At 36.1% G+C, this 18215-nt stretch overlaps 1 protein-coding gene across 5 annotated transcripts in view; it reads left to right on the top strand.

Annotated features, from left to right (window-relative positions):
• Positions 1-17738, top strand: part of PRKACB (protein kinase cAMP-activated catalytic subunit beta) — an 81040-nt gene extending 63302 nt beyond the window's left edge. For all 5 annotated transcript variants that reach the window (XM_054637934.2, XM_054637932.2, XM_054637931.2 and 2 more), the window contains 9 exons: positions 280-341; positions 1259-1387; positions 3773-3871; positions 4872-4954; positions 5467-5593; positions 7740-7835; positions 9303-9425; positions 11464-11628; positions 14674-17738. In XM_054637934.2, the coding sequence (XP_054493909.1) occupies positions 280-341; positions 1259-1387; positions 3773-3871; positions 4872-4954; positions 5467-5593; positions 7740-7835; positions 9303-9425; positions 11464-11628; positions 14674-14799 (1010 nt within the window). In that variant the 3' untranslated portion in view covers positions 14800-17738. The remainder of the gene's footprint in view (positions 1-279; positions 342-1258; positions 1388-3772; positions 3872-4871; positions 4955-5466; positions 5594-7739; positions 7836-9302; positions 9426-11463; positions 11629-14673) is intronic.
• The last annotated feature ends 477 nt before the right edge of the window (positions 17739-18215 follow it).

Raw genomic sequence — 18215 nt, 5'->3', positions numbered from 1 at the left:
GCCTGCTTGCCTATAGAGTATTTGAGCTATTAGAGCTGGTAAAGTTTAAGTAATTTGTGTAGAATGATGTAGTTACTACAGAAAGCTTAGATATCACCTGGAGATACAGTAGAAATTCTAGAGGCATTGATGCTTGCTTTCATCCATGGTGAAAATAGCATATTATCAGTTGAAGAAAGAAGTTGATAATGAAGTTTATATATTTTATTAACAAACCATCTCCATTGCACTCATGATGAATTATATTAATTGAAATGTACCTTTTTTGTGTGTTTTCAGTGAAAGAGTTCCTAGCCAAAGCCAAAGAAGACTTTTTAAGAAAATGGGAAAGCCCCCCTCAGGTATCAGTCATTTAAGCATTCAGTAATTTTCTGTATTGCATTTTTTGGATAATGTTATCAATATGTTATCAGTCTGTAATGAGTAGTGCAGAAATAATTTTAGTGCAATTTGTAAAGGAGTTTCAGGTTGTTTTAATGCCAGCTTTGTCACTTTCATCAAAGTTTATCAACAAAGATTCTCAAGTCTTCTCCAGATTTGAGCTGATAAAATGCTCCCACTGAACAACATTTTCTCTTATGAAAATGATGTTCACAATGAACATGACAAGACTCAAGGCCTATTGGCATGTTTTTAGTTTCCTTTTTTTTCATACCAGAAGCATTGGCACATCTGTAATTTACCATGTTAATAATTTCTGCCATGCTAGTAAGTGGAATTAAGTGTATTAAGACTACTGCATAGTGCTTGGGAGCTGGTTAAGGAGCTTGTTAGAGTGAAGTCTTGTAAAATTTGGGATTTTGGGTAAGATTCTTGTTCTAATGCAATATTTGAGATGCTATGGAAATGAATGTCTGAGAAAATGTAGTTGGGGATGTGCTCTTCAGACAACTCTCATGTAGAACTGCCTCTTGATGTTGGGGTCTTTTGCATGTTCTAATATTCTTGATCATGAAGCATGAAGGGATTATTTATCTGCATGTTATATTCATGATCTGTTTACTGCTAGATGTTCCTTACTAAGCATGTATGGACAGCTGTATGGACAAATTACAGAAATGTTGATTCTTCTGTTTTAATGAGTGGCATGTAAAATCTCTTTTTTAAAATCTGACCGATATCAAATTATAACAGTGTAGTTGGCTATAGTTATCTTTGTTAAATGTAGTATTTCCCAACTCTTTTCCATAACTGAATTCATACAGTTAAAATTCTCTTTGGTATTATTGTAAACAATGTGATTATATCCTACATATAGAATACTGCTGGCCTAGATGATTTTGAGCGGCAAAAAACCCTCGGAACAGGATCATTTGGGAGAGTAATGATGGTGAAACATAAATCCACAGAACAGTATTATGCTATGAAGATACTGGACAAACAGAAGGTTGGTATAATTCATTGGGGGTTTTGTGCTACAGAAGAGTGATTTTTTTTTTTTTTTTTTTGCATAGAAAACCCCACTTTTGCATCTAAAGTATTCTCCCGTTATAATGGTGTCTAACTTGTATTTTTAAAAAATCTAATGAAGTTAAAATGATGTTCCAGCATAGTACAAGTAAAGGCAGCCCAGCCATTTCCACCTGTGTGGAAATGTGCCTCAGCATTACTCAGCATGGCTGGTGGCATCCTGCAGCAGAGAATCCCAGTGCTGCACAAAGAGTCCACCACCAAACTTCAGAGTCTCAGCTGTTTTTTTACTTTGAACCCTTTTTTTGTGAATGGCTGACTTGTGATTACTGGAGGAGTTTAGGAAATAACATCTTACTTCAGAAAGCTGCCATAAAAATACTTAGAGTTTTGGGGTTTTTTTTAAAGTTAATTAAATTCATTACTACCTCTCAAAATTGGAAAGTTATCTGGAAAAAGCAAAAAGGTCACATTTTTAACAACTGCAGTGGAATGATTGCAGTAAATGATTCCCAGGATTATAAAGATGTTTGCATCCAGACATCAGTCTTCTTTCATAAATTAGATGATTTTGTATATAATAAGAAATCTTGATGTGTTCCTTTATGAAATACCTGGTTTTTCAGCTTAACTTAGCATAATTATTTTTTTATGTATTCTATTAGAAATATATTAGTAGCTTCCATTAATTGTTAGAAAAATAGAGGATATGTTTCTGTCTCTTTGTTTATGACAGAAAACATACAGATGTCTGAACTTAGGCAATGGGCAGGCTGCTTATAATTTTTCATTTCCATTTTGCTTGAAAAAAAGGGAAAGCATCAAGTGTATGTCTTTGTTATCCAATCTCATGCTTGATTCATAGAACATGAAAAAAATGTAATGGATGTTGATGCAGCCTGGAGTTTTCTGTGTAAGGATTTTCTTCCTTTGTCTGCCTTGAGTTAGGAAGGCTGTAACATGCCACTGCTTGGCTAGTTTAATTAGGTAATTGTTTTTGGAAAGAAAAAAATCCTGAACAAGAGCCTGGGCACAAACAAGCTGTTGGAGAATCTGCCATTATACCATTTGGTATATGGGAAGCTGACACTGGCCTTGCCCTGTGCTGAAGTGTGAACAAGCTGGGTCTGAAGCCCCAGCTGGACCTTCTGAAGTGTTAAACAGCAGCCTCAGCCTGTGGTGTTGCTCCACCCCCCTGCAGTCCCTCACTGGGAGGAGATGCAGGAGCAGGACTGAAGTCTGGCCTGGCGTTGCAGCTGAATACCTCACAGACAAGAGCCTTGGCTTTCTTGCTTGGATGGACAAGATCTTTCCAGCACTGTAGCTTTTTAGGGATGAAGGAGATATTTCCTACAAATGAGTTTATTTGAGCAAAACTTTATTTGTACCCTGAAGATCTGGAATTCAAAATAGGTTTCATTTCCTTAAATCATTATTTCCTTTGTATGATGTTTATTTCAAAACAGTAGTGAGTTTTTTATATGTACTACTTTTTGCTTCTAAAATTAAATTTAAATATTATTTCATTCAGGGTTGGAGTATCTTGATTATCTTTTATTTATAGCAGTTAGATTTGATTTCCAAACATAAACGAAGACTTGTTTTGATCACTCATGTACATTTTCTTCTCTTTTCCTGTGGAGTGAGGAAAAAAACCTTAACTTTACTTGGAAATCATGCCATTCTGAAAATGGGTTATAGATAAATTGTGCAATTGGTATTAAATAAAATGGATGTAATTCATTATGCACTGTGGGGGTCTAACACAAGAAAACTGATTATTAATTGCTGAGAAGGAATGATCAGAAACCTGCCACTTGCTGCCTTGTTAGCACCCTAATATTTTAATGGATTATAAGAAGTAACTTGTTCATAAAAATGGAGATTTTGAATTTGTATTCTCCCTAGTTTTGTCACTAATGTGTGAGCTGTATAACATAAGCCTGTTTACTTCTGTTCACAGGTAACAAAATTCATAATTAAGTGTGTCCTACAGTTTCCTGCCTTTCAAAGCAAAGGGTCCAAAGATCAAGTGGATTTTAGTGAAGTGCTGAGAAAGTATGGCCATAATAAACTTAAACCTTTCATAGAAAATACAGACAGGTTTTCCTTACTGACTCTTACACTCAGCAAATAGGAAGAAACACTATTTGTAGAGTTGTCTGCCAACCATATTACACAAGTGTTACTCTTTAAAAAGTAATTATCCTGTCTTGGTGCTGTTACTGTACTAGGAATCCATAAGGTTTTTCATTTTCTGTAAAGTTACAAATTTGCTTTCAACTAATTGTTTAACGTTGAAAAGTTTATCAAGAGCTATAAAATATCACACTTAAGCTGAAGATTGTTTTTTCTCTCCTAGGTCGTCAAACTGAAGCAGATAGAACACACACTGAATGAGAAGAGGATATTACAAGCGGTGAACTTTCCTTTCCTTGTTAAACTGGAGTATTCTTTTAAGGTATTCATTACTTTCAAAGTAATTGTTGGGTTTCAGGGAAGTGCATGCTTACACTTTAGATATTAAAATATATAACTTTTACTGTACAATAGTTCAAGTATTTCTGTTTTCAAAGATGCTTCTTTTGGCACTGTTGCCAGGGCTTGAGTAGGAGTGGAGTGCACTCGTGTACACTTCATATACTCCCGTTCATCAGGTAATGTTTGAAAGGATATCTCCAAATAAAAAAATAAAAATTAAATTAAGTTCAACTCCTCAGAGTTTTCTCTTCTCTTGGAGGGCAGCTGGATTGTACAGCAAAGGAGCTTTAAGGCATCATTTTACCTTTGAGAGATATCAAAGCATGTCTTCTGTACCACTATATAGAATGGTAAATTTGTAATTGTTCTGCAGATCTTTTTGCTTGAGATTTATACCTGAGGCAGGTCTTAATGACAGTTTTAACCATGAAGGACAGTTTTAACATGAAGCTTCTAATTTAATGACAGTACATACTAGTCAGCCTGTAAAGAAATTGAGAAGCTTTCTAGTTTATGGAGTGATGTGTGCCTTCTTTTTTTATTTTTTCTTTTTTTTAATTTTAAATGAGCACACATGTTCTACCTTAATCTGTAGAGGTTTGAGGTTTGGGGCAGGAGCTGTGGAGACAAGAATACCTCAGGTTGTCAGTTATAAGTACTGAAGAGTTCAAGGTCTTGTCTTGCAGTGGGCATCTTACCCTCTCTTCCGTCAGGTCTCTTACACACCAGTCTGCGTCTGGACCTCGCTAATTATCTTTATCAGATTTGCTTTAAAATATATTTCTTGAGATACATGATGCTTCTTTTGCAGTTTTTGAAGAATTTCTACCTATGTTGCATTACATTTGTCAATGTCATTGGATGGCTACAATTTTTCATTTTCATTCATTAATAAAATGTGCTCCACATGGGACTTGTAGAGACTCTAGCATACCTAATGTGCATTTGTGTGTGTTTACTTGTCCCCCTAATTTCCTTAGGACAATTCTAATTTATACATGGTAATGGAGTATGTTCCTGGTGGAGAAATGTTTTCACATCTAAGAAGAATCGGAAGGTTCAGGTAAGAGTATTAATGACACTATTCCTTTTAAAAATCCTAATTTACTGATTTGGGAAGAGGGGTTTGTAAAATTTGTTAGCATTGAGGAAAAAATTCTGAAGGGTTAAGTGCGTTTACCCCTTGTTCAGTGGACTTAAATTAGGCCGTGAAGAACTCCTGTTTATTTTTCATTTAGTTAATACAGGCATTTGTGATCTGGGCATGATAGAATCTTGGAATTCCTATGCATATTGTCACTGAAATTCATGGTAGTTTCTGAAAGTAAAATTTGAAGTCAAAGCTCTGCACTGTGGGATACGTTTATCTTGATTTGCATGTGTATTTTAGCTGCAAGACTTTAATTTAGGGAATGTATGTATCAATTCTGAAAATGTTTGGTTTTGCTCTTTCTTGTTGCACAGTAAAAGAACCAGTTAAAAGATACTTACTTTGTCTATCCCTGACAGTTAGGTGGTTGTTTTGGTACCTTAGCATAGCATTGGGATACTTAATATTCTTTTAATTCTTCACAGTGAACCACATGCACGGTTTTATGCAGCTCAGATAGTGCTAACATTTGAGTACCTCCATTCATTAGACCTCATCTACAGAGATCTAAAGCCTGAAAATCTTTTAATTGATCAGCAAGGATACATCCAGGTATGATACTCTTTGTATATTTAGGGATGAAGTTTTGTCTTGCAGTGTAGATTTAGGTAATTTGAGAAAATGTGTTTAGAATAAATGGTCTGTTAGCATGTTTGTGTGGAGCATTCAAATGCCATACAGTCTAGTAATGGTTAAAACCCTTGGGTTGTACTTCCTCTGACTAAAATTAAGTATGCACAGTAGAGCTGTCTGCAGTTGAGCCAGTTGTCAGGATTTCCCTTGGGGTCTGTGGTGAGAAGTAGGTGATTACATGGCTCTGTTCATCTGACCTATTTTATACGTCTGCCCTAGAACAAGATGAAAGATGCCCTAAAATGTCTGTTTCTCTGCACTGTCTGTATAAGGAGTGTAGGAAAACCACCTTAGATATTAGCCCTGGCATGATAGTACTTAATGTCCATCAGATGAATCCCACCCTTGGAGAGTCTGAGCCTTCCCAGCACAGCTGGGGTGGGAGCTGAGTTGAGGTCTGCACTGCAGTGCTCAAATAACAGCTTTTGTTTTACAACAGCCTCTCATGGCACCTTCTCATCTTCCTCTTATCTCTTATGTTTTTAGCTAAATGGCAAATGGGAAGGCAGAGTGCAGCAACAAGCACTCTGCAATGCTGTGCAGTCCTTAAACTTAAAACGAAGTTCTTCTTCCTTCATTGTGTCACCTTTTGCCACAGCAGTATCTAAACAAGAAAATACATAATAAAAATGTTTGAGAGAAGTGTAAAGGATTCATATCTTATGTTGTTTATAACTGCAAGATAATTTTGCATGGAGTCTAAGATAATACTGTAGGGAGAAGATGAATACAAGTTTAATGTAGCTGGGGAGCACCATTAATGTATGACTGGTTTACTCCATTTACTGTGACTGCTTTACTCCAGCACTGGCAGCTCTCTCTGTGCAGCAGCATGTTTCTGTGATGGTGGCAGAGGGAGGCTTGTGTTCATATGTTGATGCTGCAGTTCCAAATTTTCTTTTTGTATTTTAAAGCCATTACTGTTTGTCCCATGTCTGCAGTGTATTCTTCATACATAGACTGATGTGCATTCCCAAACACAGAAATTATTCTTTGCTGACTGAAGCAGGTCTCTCCAGTCAGCATGTCACCCACTCCATTCAGTTCCAGCTGCTGATGCTGTTGTTTCTACCAAAAATGAAAAAAAGCTGCCTTGATAGTTTGGCTTCTTCAGTTGTGACATTAATGTACAGCAACATCAGCACAGGTTATTGTATAATTAGCAGTGATTCTCATTTGGTACAGTATGTTTTCTCAAGGAATGGGTTGACATTGAAACCAAGAAGGAGGAAACAAAAGAAACAAGCACAGACTTAATAGCTTGAAACTGATCCCAGAATTCCACATGTCATTACCTAGGTTCTGTATGTATTCCACAATATGGTCCAGGCAAAACCACAGACAGTGTGATATTGCATACAGAGTTCTGAAAACTTACTGTAGAAAACATGACAAGTGAAATGAGGAATGTATAATGTCCAAGTACTTGCCATTTGTGAATACAGTTATTGCTACATTTCCCCCCCTCAGGCCTCAAATAAACAAACTTGACTCAGATGATGCTTTCAAAGATACTCAGAATCAGAAGTTACTGGAAGACCTCTTCTATGTTGTCTTATTCCCACACTAATTTTACATATGAACTTTATACACTTATGCAATAAAATTCAAAATTTACAAGACTGGGGGATATATTGATCCTTTTTGTGATTCATTTATTTCTTAACTAAAGGAAAAGATAAATATTTATATTCTTCAAATTTTCAGCATTACAAACAGTCTGATGTTAAAATGTAACAAAAAATAATAATGTAATTGCAGTACATGTGGAAGATTAGTAAACCATAGTTTACTTATCTTTTAAATTATAAATAGAAGCTGATGTCAGGGTGATAATACATATTTTGTGTTCTTTATTAATTTTATCATGAGCCTTATTTATCTGACTTAGAAGTACCAGGAAGACTGACTAATAAAGATACATCTGACTATATGCTACTATGTGCTTTGAGAAATAAATTTTTCCCCTGTAAAAAAATGGCTTTTCAAAATATTTCTAAAGTACTTCATTTTAAATTTGTTTGTAGCAATGCACTTACAATCAATTTATTTCTTCTGGTGACAGGTCACGGACTTCGGCTTTGCAAAAAGAGTAAAAGGCAGAACTTGGACGTTATGTGGGACTCCAGAATACCTGGCACCTGAAATAATTCTCAGCAAGGTACTTTATCTTGTTACTCAGCCATGCATTTGATGCAGTTAAAGCTTCTCACCCAGTTTTCAAGCTCTGAGGGATAAACAGTTGCTGATACTTCCAAAAATTAAATCTTGATTAGTCGATTGACAAATGACACAAAATGCAGTCATTGCATTGTAAATACTTGTCTAGTATGCCAAAACTTATGCGAGATAAGGAATTTTCACATAACTGTACCAAACTTCCTACATCTGCTTGCCATGTAACTTGTGAGGAGCAAAGAGATTTAAAGAACCTGTGATTAGGTTATTTAACTAACATCCTTATCAGAAGAGCAGATCTGAGTGATTACATTCTGGAGTGTTAACACACTAGAACAAGAACTGTGTATGGGATGAATCAGTTGTCATTACATAACTAGTTGCAGAGTTTCAGGTTTAAGGCATTTGACATCAAATCAAACATGACAATCCACTGGTTTTACATGTAAAGCACATGCAGTCTTAGCTGACTGTAGATCTGTGTGTCCATTACTTGCATTAAGTTTTCCAACATTTAAAAAAAATTATTTATCCTATAGCTGTTTAACTGCAGCACTGTATGTTTTGCAAATGGAAAATATAGAACTGCTTATGCTATAAAACAGTCATAGTGCATAATGTTAAAGTACATATTTAACATGTGCTTTAATTAAATACCCTTTACAGATCATCAAAAGTGAAAAAAAATACTTTGTTTGGAGGAAAATGTTTGTTGTTTGCATGTTTTCCCCCTGTGCAGCTAAAACAGCAGAAAAAATTACAGTGCATCTACTACAATGTCTTCACAATAGATTTTCCTTAAAGACTGAGTCTGAGCCCTGAGCTTTGTAAAAAATCTCAGAGAACATATATGAAGTGGATGGGTTTGGTGGTTTCTTTGTCTCTCTTAACATTGAATTGGACCTACTAATGGTTTAAGGCTCAGGCTTTTAAGATCAGATCATAAATTACTCTAACAGCTAATTAACTAAACTTTTAAGCTCTTGTAGCTGGTTAACTGCATATGAAACGGAATGTTCCAAACTGTGGATAATCAAGAAAAATGGTGTCAGTGTACAATATAAGAAATGTTGTTATGTATGTTGTTGTAATGAAATTTCCTTAAGCTTTGAAGAATTATCAGTCTGTAAAAAAATTGTTTTGATTTTAAATAAATAAGTTGTGCCCATTTACCCAGGAGTGTAAAGAAATCACTGACACTCATCAGAGGAATGTGTGCAAAATGCTTTATTTCCATCACTATTTCACTGTCATTGCTGTATTAGGTTTTAAGTGTATTGCTGTTGGAATCTGTGAATGCCAGTTTGGTTGGTGTCAGGTTGTAAGTTCTGCATTAAATGAACAATAATGTATTTGCTTTCTTTGTATTGCATAAGTACATAGATCTATACTGAAAATCCTAACCTGTGTTAGAACCTGTACTAACAGTGGCATGTTTCATTTCATTCAGGGTTACAACAAGGCAGTGGATTGGTGGGCACTAGGAGTGTTAATCTATGAAATGGCAGCTGGATATCCCCCATTCTTTGCAGATCAGCCCATTCAAATTTACGAGAAGATTGTGTCTGGCAAGGTGAGTTAAGGCTCTGGGTGTTTCCACAAACACAGTTGTTTTTATAGAACCTGGGGTTTGGTGGAGGAGATACAGAATTCACTGGTCTCCAAACAGTGAGCAGTTTGAAAAGGACCTAGGAGAAGTTTGTAATGTACGTTTCATAAGTACAGACATTGTTACTGGAAAACCAAAGTTATAAAAATCTGTTCCCTGCCTTCAAATTTAAAATGCAAGTTACTAAATTTACAGACACTGTGGTATTATATCCTTTTATGCTTGGATTAAAATGATCCAATGACTGTTAACAACTACTTAGCTGTGTGCCTAATTTGCCTAGCTATTTTCTATAATTTTTTTTTTTGCAATTTTTGAGAAGCCCTGAATAGTTTCCATCACTCCTAGGTCTCTTTACTTCCACAGTCTTATAGGTAGACATGTCTAATGTTGTTTGGCTTTCATTGTTATATAAAAGTTTTGAAAAGTGTATCCAATGTTTCACATTTATTTTTCATTAATATCTCTTAGTGTGCTGGATAGCAGCAGAATGTAGTCATTCTGTTGTTTCCCCTGCCAGCCAGTGTTGATTCTTTGTGCTCACTTGATTTGTTACAGTTGTTCTCTTCCTTGCCCCTACACAGACACATGCTGTGCTGCATCTCAGGTGCCTCTGTAATTCCAATCAAGGGCAGTACCTCAGTAGGCCTGTGGTGCCCTGCACTGATCTTGTTTAATAAAGAAGGTGATTGGTGGTTGCTCTTTGAAAGGTTTGATGTTGTGAACCTTCAGCTGTGTCCGTGAATATATGGGAATTAATTTACAAGGACATATTTTTAAAGAAATCTTTTTCTTCTAAACTAAAAACAAAATGTTAGGCAGTTTTTGTAGTCTTATCTAATTGGCTTGACATCTTTAAAAGGTTATCTACCTTTTTTACTGAGTCTATGGATGGACTACAGCAGAAATAGTACTGGACATCAGCTCTGGAGACTGTAATTCAGTCCTCAGCTATCAGTTGTTTGCAACCTGGGGTCTTTCATTTATTCTACCTCATTTGCATAGTTCTCTACATAAAAATTTGAGTTAATATTTCCTTACTTCTCAGTGGTCTAGATATTATAGTCATTAAACCTGTGAATTTCTCGTAATCTACAATAGAACTATATTGGTAGGTAAACTGAAGCAGGGTTCTTAATAACTGGACTTCTTGATTTTTTAAAATGTTTTTATGTTAAGTAATTCCATGATCTATATTTACATCATAACTGATCAGCTCAATATCGGGAGTGTCAAACACTGAGACTATGAGGATGATAAATACAGCTTTCTGCCTGTTCTTTTCCCCTTCCTTCTCTCTGCCAACTCAAATGGTGTCAGTAGATCATTTGTTAGAAAAACCCTTTGTAATTACATCCCACGAATCATCTTCAAATATCCTTTAGCCAGGTTTGAATGAATTGCAAGTCACTAGTGTGCTGTCTTCAAATAGTGCTGTTATGTAAGGCTTCTGATGTTGGTGCATTTAGTTATGAGAAACAGATTGCAGTACAGCATGAAGTTCCAGATTGACTTTTCATATATGATTGCTGAATGTACAGTTATTTCAAAGCATATCTATGTATTTATATGCTGTATATATGCTATATACTGTGTCTCCTCTGTATGTGTATATATATATACATATATATATATATATATATAAAATCTATAAATGTATACCTAGAAAATAGCTGAGACTGTCTTGAGATGATGTGTTGTTAAAACGCCAAGTTCAACTTAGCTTTTAGATCACTCTTACATTAAATTAATATCTTGCCCCCTAGAAACTTCCAGTTCAAGAAATTGTAGATGGGCAATGTAATGCTGCTGATGAAGGCTTTGTGAAACCGAAATGCATGTGCAACAATAATCATCTCTCTCTTCATGCATTCCTGCTTGATTTGGTTTTAGAAGAAAGATAAAAAATTGCCCTACTGTTTCCCTTTGTGTTGTTTCCCTTCACAGGGGAAAGAATCAAATTTGTATCATGTTTTTTAATGTTATGGGTGTATAATTTTAGGTGAGGTTCCCATCACACTTCAGTTCAGACCTAAAGGATCTTCTAAGAAATTTACTCCAGGTAGATTTGACCAAACGATATGGAAATCTCAAGAATGGTGTAAATGACATAAAGAATCACAAGTGGTTTGCAACTACAGATTGGATTGCCATTTATCAGAGAAAGGTAAGACCCTTCCTGATCAAAAGTATTACAGGTCTTTAAAGGATTGAAGTAAAATTTCTAATTGTTGTGTTTAATTTCCATTCCCTAGATCTGTGACTTCTTAATTGAGAAAGGGTGAAAGTAGTTTAATCTTTTAAGGTTCCAAAGGATATGTATAGATTGAATTATGTTTGTTTCTTCTGGGTATTCTAGCCTGGACCTCTGTGTACATTCACGTTCTCTTTAACACACATGTTGTGCGTTAGTCTATTTCTGGATTATCTCAGGACAAGGCATCTCCTGCCTCTCTCACTTTTTATTTAACCCCTGCTTTAGTGGCATCTATAAATACTCCTCCACAGCAGAAATGAATTTGTTTTCCTTTCCAGCCAGCACTCAGACTGTACTTTAGTGTGGAGAAGCTCATGCCAAAGCTAGAGCTTTTTTTTTTCCTCCTAAAGCAACCTGCTCCTTCTGTAAAAAAAGCTAGCGATAAGTGATAATATTTAAAGAAATTGGTTTGGATTTGAAATGCTAACAGTCTTGGCTATAGAGGCATGAACTTGCTGCTGTAACAGCAGTATTTTAAGGGCCAAACCTGAATATTAACAATAGTTTATAAAAAGAAACTGGTTGTTTGGCTACACAAACTGACAGTACAGTTGTTGAATTATTCACTAATGTATTAATTACTAGAAGACAGGGTACAATTAATGCATCCTGTATTCCTTGCATTAAGTATAGATATTTTTAAGAAAATATTCCCCATTGTGGAATTCTAATTATCTGTTCTTCACTTTCTTAATGGCTCTTTGCAAGGAGGCATTATATGCACCAAGATTCATTTGCCAGTAGGCTGTTTGGGAACACCCAGGCCCCATAATATTAACAGTGTTTTAATACTGTGCTAAATACTCTTAGCATTGCTAGTGTACTGCTATAGTGAATTACTTTCACATAAATAAGAAATATTTTTAAATGTTAAGAAGTAGTAGAGTCAGAATAACTATTACTAAATTTAAAGGTTGTGAAAACTGATACCGAGTAAGTTTGAAGCTTCCAATTATAAAGAATAAATATTGTAATAGGGTCTGAATCAACAGCATGGATTGTAATGTCATTCAAGTAGTCACAGAAATACAGCAATAAACCTTAGACTTATACTAGTTTTTCACAGTGGCTGTTACCACAGCATGTATTCTCCTGAATAAACTTAGTGTTCCTTGGCATCTAATGTCATGTGAATGGTTTTGGGGTTTTTTGGGTTTTGGTTTTGTTTTTTTTTTTTTTTTTTTGTTTTGGGGGTTTTTTGGTTTTTTTTTTTTGTTTTGAGGTGTTGTTTAATGCTATGGTCATAAGTAAACCAGTCAATTACTTAATATTTTGAATACAGAATCACAAAATTTGCTGATTTGGAAGGGACCCACAAAGATCATCAAGTCCAACTCCTGGTCCTGCACAGGACCCCAGAAGTCGCACCATGTACCAGAGAGCACTGTCCAAACATTTGTTGAACCTCTCAGGCTGGTGTGGTCACCACTGCCCTGGGGAGCTGTTCCAGTGCCCAAACACCCTTTGGGTGGAGAAACTTCTCCTGACATCCAACCTAAACCTGCCCTGACTCAGCTTCAGGCCATTCCCTCGGGTCCTGTCAGTGTCACTGAGCAGAGATCAGTGCCTGCTGCTCCTCTTCCCGTCCCGAGGAAGCTGTGACTGCAGTGAGCTCTGCCCTCAGTCTCCTCCAGGCTGAACAGACCCAGTGCCCTCAGCTGCTCCTCACAGCTTCCCCTCGAGGCCCTTCACCACCTTTGTTGCCCTCCTCTGGGCACTCTCTGATAGTTCAGTGTCTTCCTTACATTGAGGCACCCAAAACTACCCCCAGCGCTCGAGGTGAGGCCGCCCCAGTGCAGAGCAGAGAGGGACAATCCCCTCCCTTGCCCAGCTGGTGATGCTGTGTCTCATTTGAAAGTGTTCTAAAGTTCAAGCAGTAAATGAGATATTTTCTGTGCTCTGAGTTTTGCTGTAATAAAGTAACTGAAAATCAGTTTAAGAAGACAGACAGAATTCAGATACTGGTAATGTGTGCCTTTGTAGGCTAGGTATGTACACAGACTGTGTGTTCACTCAGGCTAAATCACTGAAACATGGATCTTGTTTTAAGAATAAGAGGATATACAGGTGACAATTGCACGCAGAAATGAACAAGTTACTGTTATTTCTTGGCAGTGTATAGTGGTATTGCCCACAGTCTGGAGTTTAATTTTGTTAGTCTGTGCTGTACCTCTTTAATTTACTGATCTACACATGCAACACATCCCCACCATCAGCAATCTACCTGGGGGCACAGTGTGGTGTGATCCTCTGCCTCAGCTGGAGATGTGCCTGCCCCGTTTCATTGTGTCCCCACCATTCTGCCTCTGGCACACCTACTCCTTGAGATGTTTGGGAGAAAGATACTGATTACTTTGTTTCTCCAGGTTTAAATTTGCATCACGTGCATAACTTTGTATTTTGCTTACCTTATGGTGCAGTCTTTGAGTGACTCCTTCAAGTCATTGCTTGTGTCTCATTGTGGCCTAGTTTTTAGAAGGCTTTCACTTCTCACTTAGCTCCTAGGAGAAACTTCATAAAATATGCAGAACAAATTCTTTTCCACTTGAATTAGGTTAGTTTTTATTTGGAAATAGAAGATTGTTTTCAAGTAGGAGGGAGAGGCATTCCAAACTTTTCTAAGATTTTTGTGTAGTGGTGGTGGCAATCAACGTACTCCATGTCCTGTGCTAATGAGCTGGAAGGAGCAGGATCACCTCTGCAAGGAGGGGACTAATCTTTGTTTTGAGTCTGTCAGCAAGAGATTAATCTTTTCCAATTTAGATTCACACATCTAGGCCTCTACCTTCCCAGGTTGGTTTTGTTTGTGCCGTGACTTAAATCTGTAGTACCTGATTTCTTGGCAGGATGTGAGAAGTAATGGGAGTATTGCTGTGCTCATTATTACAATGTTAAATCTATTGGTATTCGGCCAGTAACATTTCATTTGCCTTTTTCTATTTCCTCCCAATACAGGTAGAAGCTCCATTCATACCAAAGTGCAGAGGTCCTGGAGATACCAGCAACTTTGATGACTATGAAGAAGAAGATATTCGTGCTTCTCTAACAGAAAAATGTGCAAAAGAATTTGCTGATTTTTAGTAGGAGTAAGAGGACAAGATGACATCAGGGCTCACATTGGGATCTTTGCACTCTGTTAACAGATGAGGTGGAGCTGAGACCATCATATGTCAAAACAGTTACCTAGTTACTTCATTCCACAAAGCTGACTGAGGTCTTTATTGCCATCTTCCATGTGTGCAGTTTGCACCAACCCTTCTAACTAGGCACAATTAAGCAAGCACTGTTTGTGCAGTAACACAGAATAATAGACCACTTTCCTACTTAACTTTGGTTTCTGTCGTTCTTTGTTTCTGTGTATTGTTCATTTTCCCCCTTTGAAATGAAGTAGTTTTTTACCCAAGAATGCTCCATTTTATTTTGAATAATGTATTATTTGTGTGAGTGAAATGGAAGGTGTTGCGGCTAGTGTGATTTAGACTGAAGTGAAAGATAAATGTTGCTTCTAGTCTGTGCCAGCCAATAATTCATGTCTGTCTTGTGTCTGATGCTACAATTTATAATAATTTTTTAGTAGCTCAGACTAAACCTAGCCAACATTTTTAGCATTTTTGAAGGTAGTATTTATCGCCATATAAATGTCTGCTAAATTAACTTAAAAACATTTCTTCCTGGAGGCTGACCAAAATTCAGTAGAATCAATTGGATGGCTTAAGTAGGGGACAGTAGCTAGACCCCGTGCCTTGGTTTTCTACATCCCTGCAGTTTTCGTCACTGCCTCCTTCCTTTGTATTTCCCACCTAGGCAGTAGGCAAGTTGCCATAACCAGACTGTACCATGGAAAGCTTGCAGTCTCATTAGAGGGAGTAATTCCATCTGGTCTGGACTTTGGACCATATTAAACCAAGTCAACTTACCAGCATTTCAGTTGGCAGGTGTGAAATGGCTTGTTTAAGATCAAGAACCCTAAACTCTTAAAGGAAGTTTTGGTCAGTACTGTAGAGAATTCATTTTGATTCACTTTTTCTTCTTCTGTTTTTTTCTTATTTTTTTTAAAGTAGCCAAGATTTCGGCTCCCAAAGTATTCCTTGCTTCAAGCCTTTTTTGATTAAAAAAGGCATCCATTAGAATAAAAACCATCATGCCACAGAAAGCAAAATGCGCTCTGCCATTAGCTATGAAAAAACAAATGGTTTAGCAAATGCAAAATAATGTTCTAGATGCATCGCTGGATGAACACGGTTATTTTTTGTTAGCTGTTAAGAATAAGAGGTTATTGCCAAGTTTTTATTCTGGTATACTATATTAGTAAACTGAGGATGGAGTACTGCTACAATCATTTTCTTTTTAATTACAGCACTTCATTCATGAAGAAAAAGAGATCAAGTATAAAAACTGCAACAGCTGAGTTTATTTTAGTTGCGTTGTGTCTTCATTTCTAACCTACTTTCTTTCAATCAATCAGAATGTATGGTCACACAGATACAAGTATTTGGGTTTAATTATGTTTTGTATACTCTCACCAACTGACTTAAAAGGTATTGCTACCATGTGCTAGCTTTGGGCACTTTTACACATTTATTTCAATGTTAATAATCAGCGGCTCAGCACTTTTTTCGGGGTTGCTTTTAAACTTATTCATAGTAGTTTTATTTGAACACTTGGTTCTGGCTGTCTCAGTGACCTGTCTTAAAACAGCACATCTAAAAGTTTAAACTAGACTCATGTTTTATGATAAATTTACATGCATACAAGGATGAATTGTTTTTTTTAAAAAAATGAGCTATATTGATACATAGCCATTGGATTTGTTTGAATGCCAGTGCAAATAAACAGCTGGCGTTCCTTCCTTTTAATCTGTACGACACTCCTAAAAGAAAGGCCTTTGTAGACATTTTACAAAAGAGTATGAAACATACCACCCAATGTTCTGTCTGTTTAGGTTGTTGAGCATTTTTGCACAACGTCATTAGGAGGCTGACACTGAATGCAGTCTTTGTCCACCCATATTTACATACATGCAAGAAAAGTATAAGATACTTTGCTGTAGCAAATTTTATGTAACAAAGATATATCGTCACATTAATAAATTTAAAGAAATCCTTTGTATGAAAATGTTAAAATCTTTTGTATTTCATTTAGACCAAGGACATGCTGCTGTATGCTAGCTGTATGCGATAAATTCTACAGTAACTTTGTTGTCGTTTATGAACTTTAAAAGATTTTAATAAATGTTGAAGATCACAATTTGATTCTGTTATGATTTTAATTTTTAATCATTACATTTGTAGTTCTAGGAAGGTTCAAAGATTTTTCTGTTCTGTAAAATACTGTAATCATTCATCTTGCGTGTACAATAAGACAAAAGTCTAGGAAATTGGTTCTGACGTGTCTGTCTGATATCCAGATTAAATTCTACACGGGCATAAGTGGAAAAGTCATCATAATGCCATGATATTATGCTATTTTTTAATTTTATGAAAATCCTGTTAGAAAGTAAAACACTTTTCCAATATGGCATAATAGACTTCAGTATGGAAATGAGATTCTATTTTGGAAAAGGAGGGGAAGTGTGCAATTTCCAAGGCATTAGTGAGTACATTTGACAATGTGAGTATTATACAACCCTCTCATTTAAACACAGTCATGAAATATAACTACAGAATATTATGTTACCTGTATTTAATTTGAAAAATCCTTTTCACAATATGGAAAAATTGTATATCTATGACAGTAGAAGCTTGTTAATTTTACACATTTGAGGAATTAAGTGTTGAACTATATGGTATATTTTAATTGTACTCTAGTTGTATGTAACTTTCATTTCCAACATAAAGGATTGTATCTCATTAAGTAAATTGCTTTTTTTATTATCTTGTCAGTTGCATTAAAACCCTTATTTTTAAATCCTTTAAAGTATTTTACTAATTTTTGCAAATAATTAGATGTTTTTAAGTGCTGCAATAGTGTGCAATAGTAAACATTTATATACAGAAGTGCAAATTAAATTATGTACAACACTTGTGCTGCTTCTTTGTGAATCAGAATGTTGTATGATGACAGTTGTTGCACCTCCCCGCATGTGAGCAGGGTTTGAGAGCAAGAGGAAAAGGTTGTGAAACCTACTTCACATATGAGTTGGGGCACAGTAAGCTTTACACTAACTAGGGTGTCTGGAGAAGGTGATGTGTAGAACATTAAAGGCACTATGAGAAGTCTTGGACTTCTTAGACAATCAAAAGCAAGCAAGGTGATCATTAGCTTCAGTATTGTTTGTCTTCATTTTATTTTCATTCAGACTCAATGCTTTTTATTAAAGATAATTGCCTGTTTTTAAACTGTCTGCAGATCCCGCTGTAAAAACTTTGTGCTGTGTCTCATTGTGCTGTGAAACAACTGATAGAAGTAAAGACTGTTCATGGTCTTGGCATTGTCTGTCTTAAGGCTTTTTCTGCAAGTGGTGTTTGGAGAGGCTTTGGTGCCTGCTCTGTAATGCA

This window comes from Agelaius phoeniceus, chromosome 8 (assembly GCF_051311805.1).
Source record: "Agelaius phoeniceus isolate bAgePho1 chromosome 8, bAgePho1.hap1, whole genome shotgun sequence".
NCBI classification, from domain to species: Eukaryota; Metazoa; Chordata; class Aves; order Passeriformes; family Icteridae; genus Agelaius; species Agelaius phoeniceus.
Note: the sequence above shows the minus strand (reverse complement) of the source record. Positions and strands in the feature narration are given on the sequence as shown.